This window comes from Helianthus annuus, chromosome 3 (genome assembly GCF_002127325.2).
Source record: "Helianthus annuus cultivar XRQ/B chromosome 3, HanXRQr2.0-SUNRISE, whole genome shotgun sequence".
Classification (NCBI taxonomy): Eukaryota; Viridiplantae; Streptophyta; class Magnoliopsida; order Asterales; family Asteraceae; genus Helianthus; species Helianthus annuus.
In genome coordinates, this window is record NC_035435.2 from 124869036 (window position 1) to 124883412 (window position 14377).

General features: G+C 37.8%; 1 protein-coding gene across 2 annotated transcripts; it reads left to right on the forward strand.

Annotated features, from left to right (window-relative positions):
- Positions 1-8566: 8566 nt before the first annotated feature.
- On the forward strand, positions 8567-12480 carry LOC110908843 (NADH kinase). 2 transcript variants are annotated; one of them, XM_022153840.2, is made up of 6 exons: positions 8567-8653; positions 8779-8943; positions 9879-10124; positions 10246-10326; positions 11054-11205; positions 11936-12480. In XM_022153840.2, exons 2-6 carry the CDS (start codon positions 8851-8853, stop codon positions 12309-12311), a joined length of 948 nt encoding a protein of 315 aa, XP_022009532.1. In that variant the 5' UTR covers positions 8567-8653; positions 8779-8850; the 3' UTR covers positions 12312-12480. The 2 variants fall into 2 exon arrangements, with proteins under 2 accessions (XP_022009532.1, XP_022009531.1); XM_022153839.2 differs by having other exon boundaries at positions 8613-8943.
- The last annotated feature ends 1897 nt before the right edge of the window (positions 12481-14377 follow it).

Genomic DNA, 14377 nt, shown 5'->3' on the forward strand with positions numbered 1-14377 from the left:
CGAAGAAAAAAAAAAGAATTCATTCATCTACAACAATCCGCGAACAATCAACGAACAATCAAAAATCAACACCTGCTACGAACCATCTCCTGCTAACATTGATTAATGTCCGTATACCTCAGGTATCAAAATCACTGTTTCTTTTTCATCATGACAACGATTACTGTCTGCAGTATTCAAGAACGTACATCTCATAATTCCCACAAGTTTGCATTCAATTTTACACCAAACAATTATGGCTACTGGAAAGCCATGATGGAACCGTTTTTAAAGGCTAATGGATTATATTGTTATGTTGACAACATGTTATCGTGCCCGGAAGAGAAAATTACAACCGGTGATGCTACTACTACAAACCCTAAGTTTACAAACTGGATTGCTAATGATGCACACGTCCGCATGATCATTATATCCACCGTTTCCGAGTCTTCGTTTCAACACATCCAAGGAGACACGGCTCGGGAAGTATGGTTAAGTCTAGCACGTGCATATGCTCCTTCGAATTCATCTCATGAGTTCACTCTAAAAACGCAACTTTTAAAGATTTCAATGAAAGATGGTGAAAAAGGTATCGATTATCTCAGCCGTGCTCAAGAATATGCAACGACTCTTGCAAATATTGGTGAACCCGTCAAAGACAAAGATCTCGTCATGCTTACTATAGCCGGTTTACGTGAGGAATACCATGGTTTGAAAAGCAATCTTCTTGCCCGCTCCCCACCGGTTCAATTTAACGAGCTTCACGGCCTGATTGGCGATCATGAATATATCACTCAATCCACTGTTTCTTTATCATCGGCCTCTCCCCAAGTCTTCAATGTTACCACTGCCGCAACAACTACTTCCCAGGCCCCCGATTTAGCTTCGATTCAGCAGCAGATTACCAACCTTCAACTTTTGGCAAACCGACTTGCTTCCACAACTCAACAGTCAGCATCACCATCGGTTCCTCAGGCAAACTATGCTAATCGGTCTGCTTTTTCAAGACCGACCCGCGGATACGGTCGGGGCCGTGCGTTTTCTCGCGGCGGCCGTGGCCGTGGTGGTTCACAAGGCTCTCGCCAATTTGCTTGGGCCTCCACTCAAAATATGGTTTACGGTCATTACAATAGGTGCGGTATTGGTCGTATTCCCTCACAATGCCCGAATCACACCGGTTCTTCTCGTGGATCACCTCAAGCGAATTATGCTAACTCTGAGGCGGGCTCATATACTACTTGGACATCGGATACAGGCGCTAATTCCCATGGTACTCCTGATCTTGCTAGTATGGACAACTCGGACGTCTATTACGGTAATGACTCCCTCTATGTTGGTAACGGTAACTCTCTTCCAATTCTTCATGTCGGTTCAAACTCCTTTTTTACCTCAAATAAAAACTTACAACTTAACCACATACTCCATGTCCCGGGCCTACAACGTAACCTACTTTCCGTTCACAAATTTTGCAAAGATAATAACGTTTTCTTTGAATTTCACACTTCTTTTTTTGTTGTGAAGGACGAGGCTACTAGGGCTATCCTCCTCACGGGCCCCAGTGACCAGGGTCTCTACACCATTCGCCTACCTTCCTTTCAACCGGTTTCCAAGATGGTGTTCACTGTTTTTCGAGCTCCATCTACTATGTGGCATCAACGACTTGGGCATCCTCACTTTCGAGTTTTTCAACATATTGTTAAAACATTTTCTTTACCTATTTCTGATAAACTTTGTTCATCTTTATGCACTTCTTGTCAATTGGGAAAAATGTCAAAACTTACTTTACCTATTTCATCTTTTTGTAGTAAAAACATACTTGATTTGGTTTTATGATGTTTGGGGCCATACTACCACGTCCTTTGACGGTTATCGTTACTTTTTGTTATGTGTTGACCATCATACCCGCTATATGTGGTATTTCCCGCTCATGCAAAAATCCGACGTTTTTACCACCTTTACAAATTCCGTTCGCCTAGTTGAACGCCAATTTAACACCAAACTAAAAAGTGTTCAAACTGATTGGGGTGGCGAGTTTAGGAACCTCACTCAGTTTTTTACATCCCATGGTATTTTACATCGTCGCTCGTGTCCTCATACGAGTGAACAGAATGGCATTGTCGAGCATCGCCACCGCCACGTCGTGGAAACCGGTCTCACCTTACTAGCCCAATCCAAACTACCTCAAATTTTTTGGTCATTCGCTTTTCAAACCGTCGTCTACCTCATCAATCGTCTACCTTCTCGTCTTTCCTCAAACAAATCCCCATATCAACTAGTTTTCCAACGACCTCCCGATTACTCATTTCTTCGAGTCTTCGGATGTCTTTGTTTTCCTTATTTACGTCTATATAACCAACATAAAATTGATTTTCGTTCTACTCCTTGTATATTTCTCGGTTATAGCCCGTCTCATCATGGCTATCAATGCCTTGATCAAACTACTCACCGAATCTACATTGCTCACCATGTCCGATTTAACGAGCATGTTTTTCCCTCCCTTACTGAACCCTCCATCGACCCTCCTTCATCCTCCATAGCCCCCACGTCCTTTTCTACAATTCCTGATCCGCCATTAACCATTTTCAATAACCCATCCACTACTACAACCGAACCATCGCTACCCACCCCTCATATTTCTAAACCTGTCCAAACCACCCCTATTCCATAGACCACCACCACCCAACCTACTTCCTCTCCTTCGCAACCATCCACGCCCCGTTACCGACCTCCTCACCATCGGCCACATCCTAAACCCCGAAAAATTTTTGACCCTTCAGCAAATATCGCCACCACCGCTACCGTTCCTTTTGAACCGACTTCCTTTACTGTTGCCAACGAATCCGTGGAGTGGCGTCAAGCCATGGCAGCCGAGTTGCACGCATTACACAGAAACGGAACATGGCCGTTAGTTCCTCCGATTCCAAATTCTAATGTTATTGATTGCAAGTGGTTTTACAGGTTGAAAACTGATCAGCATAGGAACCTGACTAGACACAAGGCTCGATTGGTAGCAAAGGGTTTTTTTACAGCAGTCTGGCATTAATTATTATGAGACGTTCAGCCCCGTGGTCAAACCAGCCACCATCCGCACGGTTCTTTCTCTTGTCGTCTCTAACAATTGGTCTCTCAAACAACTTGATGTGCAAAATGCGTTTTTACATGGTGATCTACATGAAACGGTTTACATGCATCAACCACCGGGCTTCGAGGATCCTAAACATCCTCATCATGTTTGCAAGTTGCACAAATCTCTTTATGGCTTAAAACAGTCTCCCAGGGCATGGTTCACCAAACTTTCAAACGTCTTACGAAATCTTGGTTTTTCATGGTTCCAAAACTGATCCATCATTATTTATCCTTAACCACTCAGGTACACAGGTTTATCTACTCGTTTACGTGGACGACATCATCATTACGGGCAACGATCCCAACACAGTTAATCGCATTATTGCCTCACTTGGTCAGCATGTGTCTCTCACTGACATGGGTTGTCTTACTTACTTTCTTGGTATTGAAGTCCTTCACACCTCTTCGGGTCTTATCCTATCTCAACGAAAGTATATACAGGAACTTATTGATCGAGCCGGGTTAAAAGATTCGAGACCGCTTGCAACACCTACAAATGCCAAAGCAGATACGATAACCAAGGACGACCCACTTTTGCCCGATCCTACAAGATACGTCATTGTGTTGGAGCACTTCAGTATGCTACTTTATCTCGGCCCGACATTGCCTACACTGTCAATAGGGTTTGTCAGTTTATGCATGAACCTCACGAAGTCCATTAGACGACTGTCAAACGTATAATTCGCTATCTCAAGGGAACGTCTCAACTGGGTCTTCGTTTTACATCGAACTCAACGTCTACATTACATGCCTTTGCTGATTCACATTGGGGTGAGCAGTTGGTTCCTATTACCGCATATTCGGATTCTGATTGGGCTGGTTGCCCGGTCGACCGTCGATCCACGGGGGGCTATGCTATCTTCTTGGGTTCAAACTTAGTATCATGGTCAGCTCGTAAGCAGAAAACTGTCTCTAGGTCGTCTACTGAATCCGAATACAAGGCTATTGCTGATACGGTTGCTGAACTAATCTGGCTAAAGTCTCTTCTACAAGAACTGGGAGTTAAGTTGAATAAACCCACTCTTTGGTGTGATAATCTTGGAGCTACGTATCTTTCAGCAAACTCGGTGTTTCATGCTAGAACTAAACATGTTGAGGTAGATTTTCATTTTGTTCGTGAACAAGTCAGTCAAGGAAATCTGAAGGTTCAATTTATTAAAACAGATGATCAAATTGCCAACATCTTCACGAAGCCGTTATCAACTCAAAGATTTGAATTTCTAAGATCCATGTTGCAGATCGTTACCCACCCTCAACTTGCGGGGGAATGTTAAGCCAAATATTCAATTGTCATAAGTTAGAGGGTTATTATTGTAACTAGTAGAATATATATATATATATATATATAGGGGATGGTTCAAATGAAAACCACTTTTATTGTGAAAACTCGAAAACTAACTAAAAAAGCCTAAAAAAACCTAAAAAACATACAATTTTTTTTTTTTACAATTTTTTTAGAAAAATCGCTACTTTTTATATATGGAAAAAAATTTTCAAAAAAAAAAAAAAATTTTTTTGGTTGTACTGCACATGTGCACTAATACGGAAAGTCTAAACCACTTAACCCACCCCCCACCGACACCCCCCAAAAACCTAAACCCCCCACCCCCCCCCCCCAAAAAAAAACCTAAATTCACCCTCCCACCAAAAGCCTAACCCCCCGCCCCCCAAAAACCTAAACCCCCCACCCCCACCCTCCCGAAAATCTAAAACTAAACCCTAAACATAAACCCGAAAAAAACCTAACCCCCCCCCCCCAAAACCTAAACCCCCCTCCCCCCACACCCAAAAACCTAATCCTAATCCTAAACCTCCAAAAAAACTAACCCTAAAAGCTAAACTAGACTCAAAAAGCTAATTTTAAGCATGTAATGCACATTGTAGTACATGTTATATTGCACATGTGCACTACTATAATAATAGTATTGAAAACAAGACGACACCATAAATCTTTTTTTATGTCATAAAAATATGCTCGAATATACTTGAATGAAAGATAAGAAAATTTGTGATCTTATGGTGCCATTTTTGTTTTAAAATGATAACGTATGGAGAAATGGGAAATGTTTGAAAAGTTATATATTTTTTGTTCCAATTTTACCCCTCCTTCATTAAAAGTCTTCTCCCCTTCTTTTTAGTGGGTTTTAGTTAGTTTTCTAGTTTTTACAATAACTAGTGGTTTTCATTTGAACATTCCCCTATATATATATATATATATATATATATATATATATATATATATATATATATATATATATATATATATAAACCTCTTTGTATTCAATATTGATAATGAATGAAATTATGAGTTGATATAGTAATATAATGATTTAATGTTTAACCGAATTGGTCTTAGTTTTGGTGGCTTTTATATTTCTATTAATTAAAGGGTCTTTAGGGCACGCTTATAGGATGGGTAGGGTACGCCACTAAACAGGACCTAAAAATTTGGGGTCTTAAAAAATAATAATTCGTCATATTTTGATATATATAAAATACTAGGCTATTGCCCGCGTTAACACGTGGTTTCACAAATGAAATTAATAATATTTCTTGACATTTAAGATCCTTTAAAAAACAAATACATTGGAAGAAAGAAATAACAAATCACTAAATATTCAGTAAAAATTTTCTAGTAGATCACATTGGTTGTCTTATCTATAACATTTCCGATATATAGTTGACCATGTGAGAGAATAAACGAAGACTCAAAAGGCAAACAGAGTGTTGCCTAGTATGAAAAGAGAATTGTACACATGAATTCGTATTACAACCAAAATCAAATTTTGGGTATAGTTAATGCCAAAATTTAAATGTTTTAAAATAAATGGCACATTTTAAACAAATTTATTTTAAAAGTGAAAACAATATGTAAGTTTATAACTAAATAAAACTCTTTCTCGAGTTAAACGGGTCTTGTTTGTATCAAACTACAAATAGACGTGTCACGTTCATGTTAATGGGTGTGACGATTTTCGGGTCCATGTGAATATTTTCTGCAGGAGCGTATATAAGGGCTATAGGCAGTCAAAGCATACATCTTGAAACGGATTATATTGACCCGTCTTATTTGCGAACAAATACATTCTGACGCCTCATTGTTTTTCTTTCAATATGCAATAATAGAGAGACCCTGCTTAATTGTAGTATCCTTGAGATAGTCTTTGACATAAAAAAAACACTTATGTATAACCTCCCTCTGATTGCTGCAACTCCATCTTGTATTAGAAAGCTCTTCTAAAAGACCATACTACAAAAAAAAAGTAAAAAATAAGCATGAAAAACGTATAATTATACTACTCTTATATTAATTAGTACCTGTAATGTCACGATTCTCATTGACTATTCAAGTTCTTTCTTTCTAAACGAAAATAGCAGATTCATAGTTTTCCAATTAACCGAAACTTTTGATTATTGTTAAATTATAAAACGAACCATTCATAGACTCACATGCAGTGTAGTCGGGATTAATTGTGGAGAGTTTTTTTATATGTCATTGTGTAATGCCTCTTACAAAGTGCAAACAGTCAATATAATATGAAAAGTAAAACCAAAAAAGTTAAAGTATTTTTTTTCTTATTTAAGTTTTCTCATGATTTATTTAAACTAAGGTCCAAAATGTTTTAGTATTTTCTAAAATGCTTTCAATATAAGATATAAAGCAAATGAGAACTTATAAGCATTTCCCGGTGTTTATATTATAATAAGCAACAACCAATTTGATAAATAACCTCAAACCTAAAATCCTAATTCATTAGTCGTATGTATACAATATACTTAATAATAAAAGCCCACATGAAGAAACAGTGATTAACCAAGAGGTTAGTCCATGAGTCGAGTCTAGTCAAATAGGGTCAATCCCTCCTTTCCTCGATCGATGGCTGAGTCGTCTTCTAATCTGTCACCTACACAGTGAAATACACCATGACTCGTAAAAAGGAGAATGGGATGGGGGCTACTCCTTGTTACCACCTTCCGACGTGAGAATAAATATTTGCTTTGGAAGCAAGATAAGTGTTTAAGTAGTAATTGTGAGTGAGCAGATTAGCATTACCTCAAACCTGGTTTGAAGTTGGTATTTATAGCCGAAGAGTGAAGGAGAAGGGTCAATGATGGGCCTTGGGCCTGACTGACAACTTGCAGCTTTTTGTAGACCCGACAGGAGCGTAGGTCACAGAGGTGTCAGGCGCACGGCGGAGGTGTCGCCACGTGTCCCGATGTATCCATTGCACGAAGGATCACCCGCCACGTGGCCTGCTGGGGTTGTCAGTCTGTCCATCAGCTTTATGCAAGTGGGCTGGGCACCAGCGTATTGAACGGTCAGCTGACCGCTATTGTCAGTGCCCAGGCATACCACTTGCTGGTTAGTCACAGAAGTCAAAGTGACAGTTCCACTTGTATAACAACTTGTGCGGGCTTGTGTAGCCTCGCCATGTGCGGTAAATTGTGCACATATAGGTCAACACCTCTGTACATCACTTTGCACTTCCTTCGCTGTCCCGCCCGCGCCCGCGCAGGACCGCAACATGGAAATGTGTTTGACAGAAAGTGAATGTAGTAACTACTATCATCTTTAGTAGCAATCACTACATTCCGTGTATGTTGCCGAAAACAACCATTTTCATACACAAGGTGAGATTCTCATCTTTCCTCGAGTAGGAAAGCAAACCGGGTTCGCGCGTGCCCGCACGAACTGAGACAAATTCTTTATCGATTGGGACAATAAAATGGGTAATGGTCACTCGCGCCCAAGCCCGGTGCAAGATTTGGGACCATAACAACATTTCTTTAATTCATAACTAACAAAGTAAAGTCCTGTTCTTTAAACAAAGCTATTACTGGCATAATTTCTTGAGGTAAATATTATTACCTAATTTTCGCGTCAATATTCAATAATAACTATATGAAAATGATTTGGGTATTAAGTACATAGAACAACAAAACAATAAAAAAATAGCAAGAAAATATGGCTAATCTTAGTGATGAGAACAGACAACGAAAGTCATATAACGAATAAAAAAATACATGACTTCAGCTGTCACACCCTGTATTTCCCAATAGGCCTGGACTTGGGGTATATGACGAGTTGATATCAAGATACACAAATAATACAACGGAAGTCTTGTGAATTAAAATACTATTACAAATTATAATGTCTGAATGTTCAAAATATTATACAGAGGGAAATGTATAAAAGATCCACAGGCGGATCAAAATAAACAAAATGATTATGTAGACAGACTACTAGGCTTCAATGCATGGAGTTGCAAATTCGACTTAAGCATTTACCGGTTGCAGCATGCGCTTAGTCTTTTGAAGATACGTCAGTTTACACTGGTAAATACAATCCCTAATTTTTTCACTCCTTCGCTTTCTAATACGTGTTGGTATAAATTCACATATGTCTGTGTTTTACATCACGTAAGTCACTTGTTGTTAGAAATTTATGTTTACATTTTAACTTTTCTCGAATTTGATCGTCTTACTTTTTACGTCCTTCCTTCCCACAACACTGGTGTCACTATTTTACGCCCCGCACCTTGTTACGGTGGGCTTAAGACCAGTTCATATAAAAATAGGCGAAATGGATAATATTTAGCTATTTTTGCATGTTTGTCCTTATACCCCAACATTTTTGTCTGAATCTGACAAGCTTTCGATACATATAAACAGGTGGATCTTGCCCGCAATACAGTCATTGCGGTTGGTTGTTTGTTCCCGCCAATTGATCAGACCTGATTATTAATGGGAAGAAGGCGTTTGTTGCTGCTTCTAAAGCCGTTGGATACCTACTCGTTTCATCAATCAAACGGTGCATCTCGTTCTATAAACCCTAAGGTACCCACAATTGCTTCGGTTTATGATCTTAAGCCACGTTTCGTGTACCGGTTTTGTGTTTTTTGGCTATATTATTATCTGGGTTTGATGCAGATTACATGTTTGATGAAATGCCTGTGTGAAGAATTACAGTTTAGTTTTGTAATTTTGATCGTTTAATTGCCCCGAAATCCCTTAAAAAGTTGAAATCTTTTGGGTCATTGTCCAAATTTTCAGCTGCTATCACTTTAATCTTTATTATCTCAAACATTGAATTTTGCAACATATGCTTTGCAGTTGAATATTATGTTGTCAATTTAGTGTTTTTTTCTTCACCAGCTTTAAAATTGGTTTTCTTGTTCATGTTCTTTGTTTCTATAGCTCAAAACTTTGTTGTATATTGTAATATTTTGTGTATGTTGATATAGTTATGAAATTATTGTCCATAACCAGAACAAGTTTGATCCTTTTCCAACTTAAAAACCAAACGATCCGGCTCTTAAAACTCGAAAGTTGTCTCTAATTTGGGACAAACACAGTTTAAACTGATGATATCTTTTACTTCATAAAAGGTTATGCGTATAAAAAACCTCTTTAATCTTGTTTTGTTATAGTTAAAATCTTCATGGTATCCTGCGACATGAACTCCCTAGTCCCTCCGTCATACTTACGCACTGCTTTCAAGAAATGGATTATCAAAATATATGGGTCCCTACGTGTCATCTAGTAGAATTAAGTATTAACTCTCATCTAGTAGAATTAACTCTAATGTACCCTTGTCATTTGGTGTTACAGTTTACAATTCTAATATCTGATTAACGGGTCATGTTTGATAGACCTTGTTGTAATGAAAGATGAATTTTCTTAACTATTTTCTCTTGTTTTATCTCTTCAAAATATACATTTTCTCCATAAGTTTCCTGAAATATATATTTTTTCTTTTCTAAACGAGGCAGGTATTACACTATCTGGATAGCAGGCGCAGAGTTCACAAAGATGCCATAGAATCTTGTAGAAGTATTTTACAAAGAAACTCCATTGAATGGGACGCTACTTTTTGTAATAATCTATCACGACCCATTCAAGATGTGGATCTTGTTGTTACTCTTGGCGGTGACGGCACCCTCTTGCAAGCAAGCCACTTTTTGGATGATTCAATCCCGTTACTTGGAGTAAACTCTGACCCCACTCAACCACAAGAGGTTAGCTCTATCTTGAAGCCCTATGATTTTTATTCCATATTTCATGTTGATGCACTTGATTTATGCTTTCATATTGTTTTTATTATATTTGCGGAGTTTGTGGCCCGTGTGATTTTCTTAGGTGCAAGAGCTAAGTAACGAGTTTGATGCTACTAGAAGCACGGGCTATCTTTGTGCCGCAACTGTCAAAAACTTTGAACAGGTATGGTAGCAACCAGTAGTAGCAAAATGGTAGTAAATATGATAACAAAAGTTATATTGTTTTAGTAAGAGTAAAATGCCATTTTCAACCTTGAGGTTTGGCTACTTTTGCTACTTTCGTCCACTGGTTTGTTTTTCCGCATCTGGATCCAAAATGTTTGAAATCTTGCCATTTTCATCCAACTCGTTAACTCCATCCGTTTTTTAATGTTAAGTCAGGGGTATTTGCATCTTTTTAGGCATTTTTTTGTGATGATTAAAGGGTTTGGGTGGGGAGAAAGTCAACAAAGGTGGATCTTTATTTCTTATACTGTTTTTTATTTTAATAAAAAAATCTAAAAAGACGGAAATGCCCCTCATTTAACGGAGAAAGATGGATGAAATTAACTAGCCAGATGAAAGTGGCAAGAATCTAAACCTTTTGGATTCAGATGCGGAAAAACAAACCTTTGGTCGAAAGTCGCAAAACTGACCAAACCTCAGGGATGAAAATGGCATTTTACTCTTTTAGTAATTATTTATTTTTTAAATAAAATGATATAGGAAGTTTTATGCATTAAAAAAAATACACTTTGGGTGACTTTCTTGTGTGTCGAATCGACCCATTAGAGATAAAGCCTAATCTAAACCAACCCACTAATAAGTAAATGGGTCAAAATTCCACTAAATATATGGCTCCTTTAGATTAATTAACCACAAAGTATGGTGAGTGTTGTTGTTTCTCGCAGATACTAAATAACATCCTCGAGGGTCAAACAACTCCTTCTGAACTATCGAGAATGTCGATTCATGTGAACTCAATACCATTGTCAACATATGCTCTTAATGACATTTTAGTTGCTGATCCATGTCCTGCTTCTGCTTCTAGGTTCTCTTTCAGGTATGAGAGACTCCAGTATGATTTTTTATTTTTTATACTTGTCAAGATGGGTGGATCGGGTTGGTTGGGTAACGGGTCAAAACAAGTTCAGGTGGAAACAAGTCTACTTTAGTATATGCCAAAATGGGTCGGCCTAGGTAAAGTTGACCCATAAACGCCTTTATAAAAGTAAAGTACACGGATGGTCCTTGTGGTTTATCAATATTTTGGATTTGGTCCCTAGCTTTCCAAAAGTACACAGATGGTCCCTGTGGTTTGCACTTTATAACGCATTTCGTCTCTCGCCTACAAATCTAAAGGTTTTAGCATGTCCAAGTTAGGGACTAAATGTGTTACAAAGTGCAAACCGCAGGGACCATCCATGTACTTTTGGAAAAAGCTGGGGACTAAATGCGTTACAAAGTGCAAACCACAAGGACCATCTGTGTACTTTTGGAAAGCTAGGGACCAAATCCAAAATTTTGGTAAACCAGAGGGACCATTCGTGTACTTTACTCATTTTACAAATAAGTAATGCCCTAATCATGATTAAATAAAATTAAAATACTAAAAAAAGAAATACTTTGGGGTGACTTTCAAGTTTCAACCCACTTATTCGGCATTTAGCTAAAAGATTTTACTTGAACAATTTGACCCATTTGAGATAAAACACAGTCGAAATAGGCTCAGTTACTTTTATTGATATTGGAAGCTGCATATTCTTCTTGCTTATTTTTTACTATTTTTAAAGGATTAGGAAAGACGGTGAATCAAGTTCGCCTCTGGTCAACTGCAGATCTAGTGGTCTGAGAATCTCAACAGCTACTGGATCAACGGCAGCAATGCTGTCCGCTGGTGGATACCAGATGCCCGTTTTATCCAAAGATCTCCAGTACATGGTGAGAGAGCCCATTTCACCAGAAGCGGCCCGCTTGAGTTTAATGCATGGGTTAATAAAACCTAATGAATCAATGGATGTCGATTGGTACACGAAAGAGGGACTTATCTACATCGATGGTTCTTATCCCGCTCATCCTGTTCAACATGGTGATACCATAAAAGTATCTTCTCATGGCCCGATTTTGAAAGTGTTTTTACCTAACCATTTATTACCAAGTAAGATGTGAGGGGTTTTTTTTGTAGTCAAGCATGCATGCAATAAGTCAGAATTTAGTTTGATAAGTGAGTAGATTGTATACACAAGATGTAAAGTGCTTGCACATGTTTTTCTTAATATGTTGAGGTTAGAATGATCAGTTTACCCAGTGGCGGAGCTAGCACAAAAATTCTGAGGTATCCCATTTTTTTTTTGGTGTAGCCCGGGCTACCCCCCCCCCTTATAAATTGCCTCCGCTACTGAATTTACCCCTATTCACCCCTATTCGACGAAGGCCTCGGCCCGTGTTGTGGTTCTTAGATGTATCCATATATGTCATCATGTGGGCTGTTTGCAATTTTCATGAAATGGAGGCGTTAGGAAGTGGTCCATTATGTGGCCAGCTTGCAATGTGTTTTACATGTATTAATTGATACCATTATGTGGCCAGCTTGCAATTTTCACCAGACAAAAAGGGCTTAGGATACTACTTATTCATAAGTTACAAAATAGGTAACAAAGTATTGCAGATTGGGTAACGGGTTTAAACGGGCTGGGATCCACAAGTGTAAACTTAAATACAGGCTTGGCCAATTTGTTGGACATTTATGCCATGATAATTAGCATGTTGGGTGAATAGTGCTTTCATATGATTGGTCCACGTGTCATCAAATAGACAATCATTCAAGTTTGATTATCTTGATAAATTTAGGATTACTCTTGTTTTTCAGGGTTCAGAAAAACTTAATTTTTATACTATAACTAGAAGATTGACCTCGCGCGTTGCGCCGCGGCTAACGAAATTGACATGTTGTTGATTAGATTCACTTTACAATGTGTTAAAAATGTTTTTGTCGGTTAAGTTTGTATTACTATCTTATACAAATAATTAATTCACCAAATAATCTCAATACAGTTAATGATATTATAATTACTACATTACATGACTTGTATCCATATAAATAACCTATCGTATTAAGCTCCCCGCGTTGCGGCGGGGGTGTAAAACCGTGACAAATAGCATCAATTCCACACTATAGCCAACGACCACCAACATTTAAGTTGCGGTGTCTTAACGTGGAAAAATTAGACCGACATATAAACTAGAAAATAATAACTAACTCGATTTAGGACTCGCACATTGTGACGAACTTATTAAACGGGAAAAAAATAGACGACGTAAACACACTAAACCACACACGTACATTGCCCCATGTTAACTCGCAAAATTTAGAACGAAGCGTATAACAAAACGTAAAATCATTGAACCACACACACACTGTACCATGTTAAGTCGCAAAATTTATATCTAAACGTAGAACGAAAAAATTTGCAAAATATGAAAAACATAGGGGATCAAAGTTGAAAGTAAAAAGGTTGTGAGGTTAAATTGGAAAAATTAAAAACTTTTGGGTTAAAACTACAAAATCAAGTAGTTTTGGTTTTAAAGTGAAACGTCAATTTTTTTTTTTTTTTGAAAAACCCCCAAAACATGGGGTACAACACCTCAATGACTCAACTTGTTGTAAATTTATATTATGTAAATTTATACAAACTAAGCATCATGTACAACACAACTATGCATAAAAAACTCATTAAACATCATGTACAAATCCACTATGCATAAACTTATTTCAAATTAATATTAAAATTAATATTAACAGTATATAAATATTCAAGGTTTAGTGTTTATATTATTTAAAAATTATTGTTTCAAAGTAGTGCAATTTTTCTTACATGCCAAAAATTAAGATGGAATTAAAAAAGCATGACCTTATATTTTTTTAAGGTGCATGTATCAAGTATAGGGATGAGATGGGTACGATACCGGTACCGTACCGGTACCGATACCGTAAATACCGTTACCGTAATTTAGAAAATGTGGATACCGATTACCGTACCGTATTTATAGATTCGGTACCGGTACGGTACCGGTATTTCGGTACTTTACCGTATTGGTACCGCTTTGGTGTAATCCATTGTTTTACCTAAAAAAATTTCGCGTAACCCATCCACCCATTATTAATTGAACTAGACTAATATATAGAGGAACGTAAACATATTAAGTAGTCAAAAAAATCAAAAGGTAAGCATCCA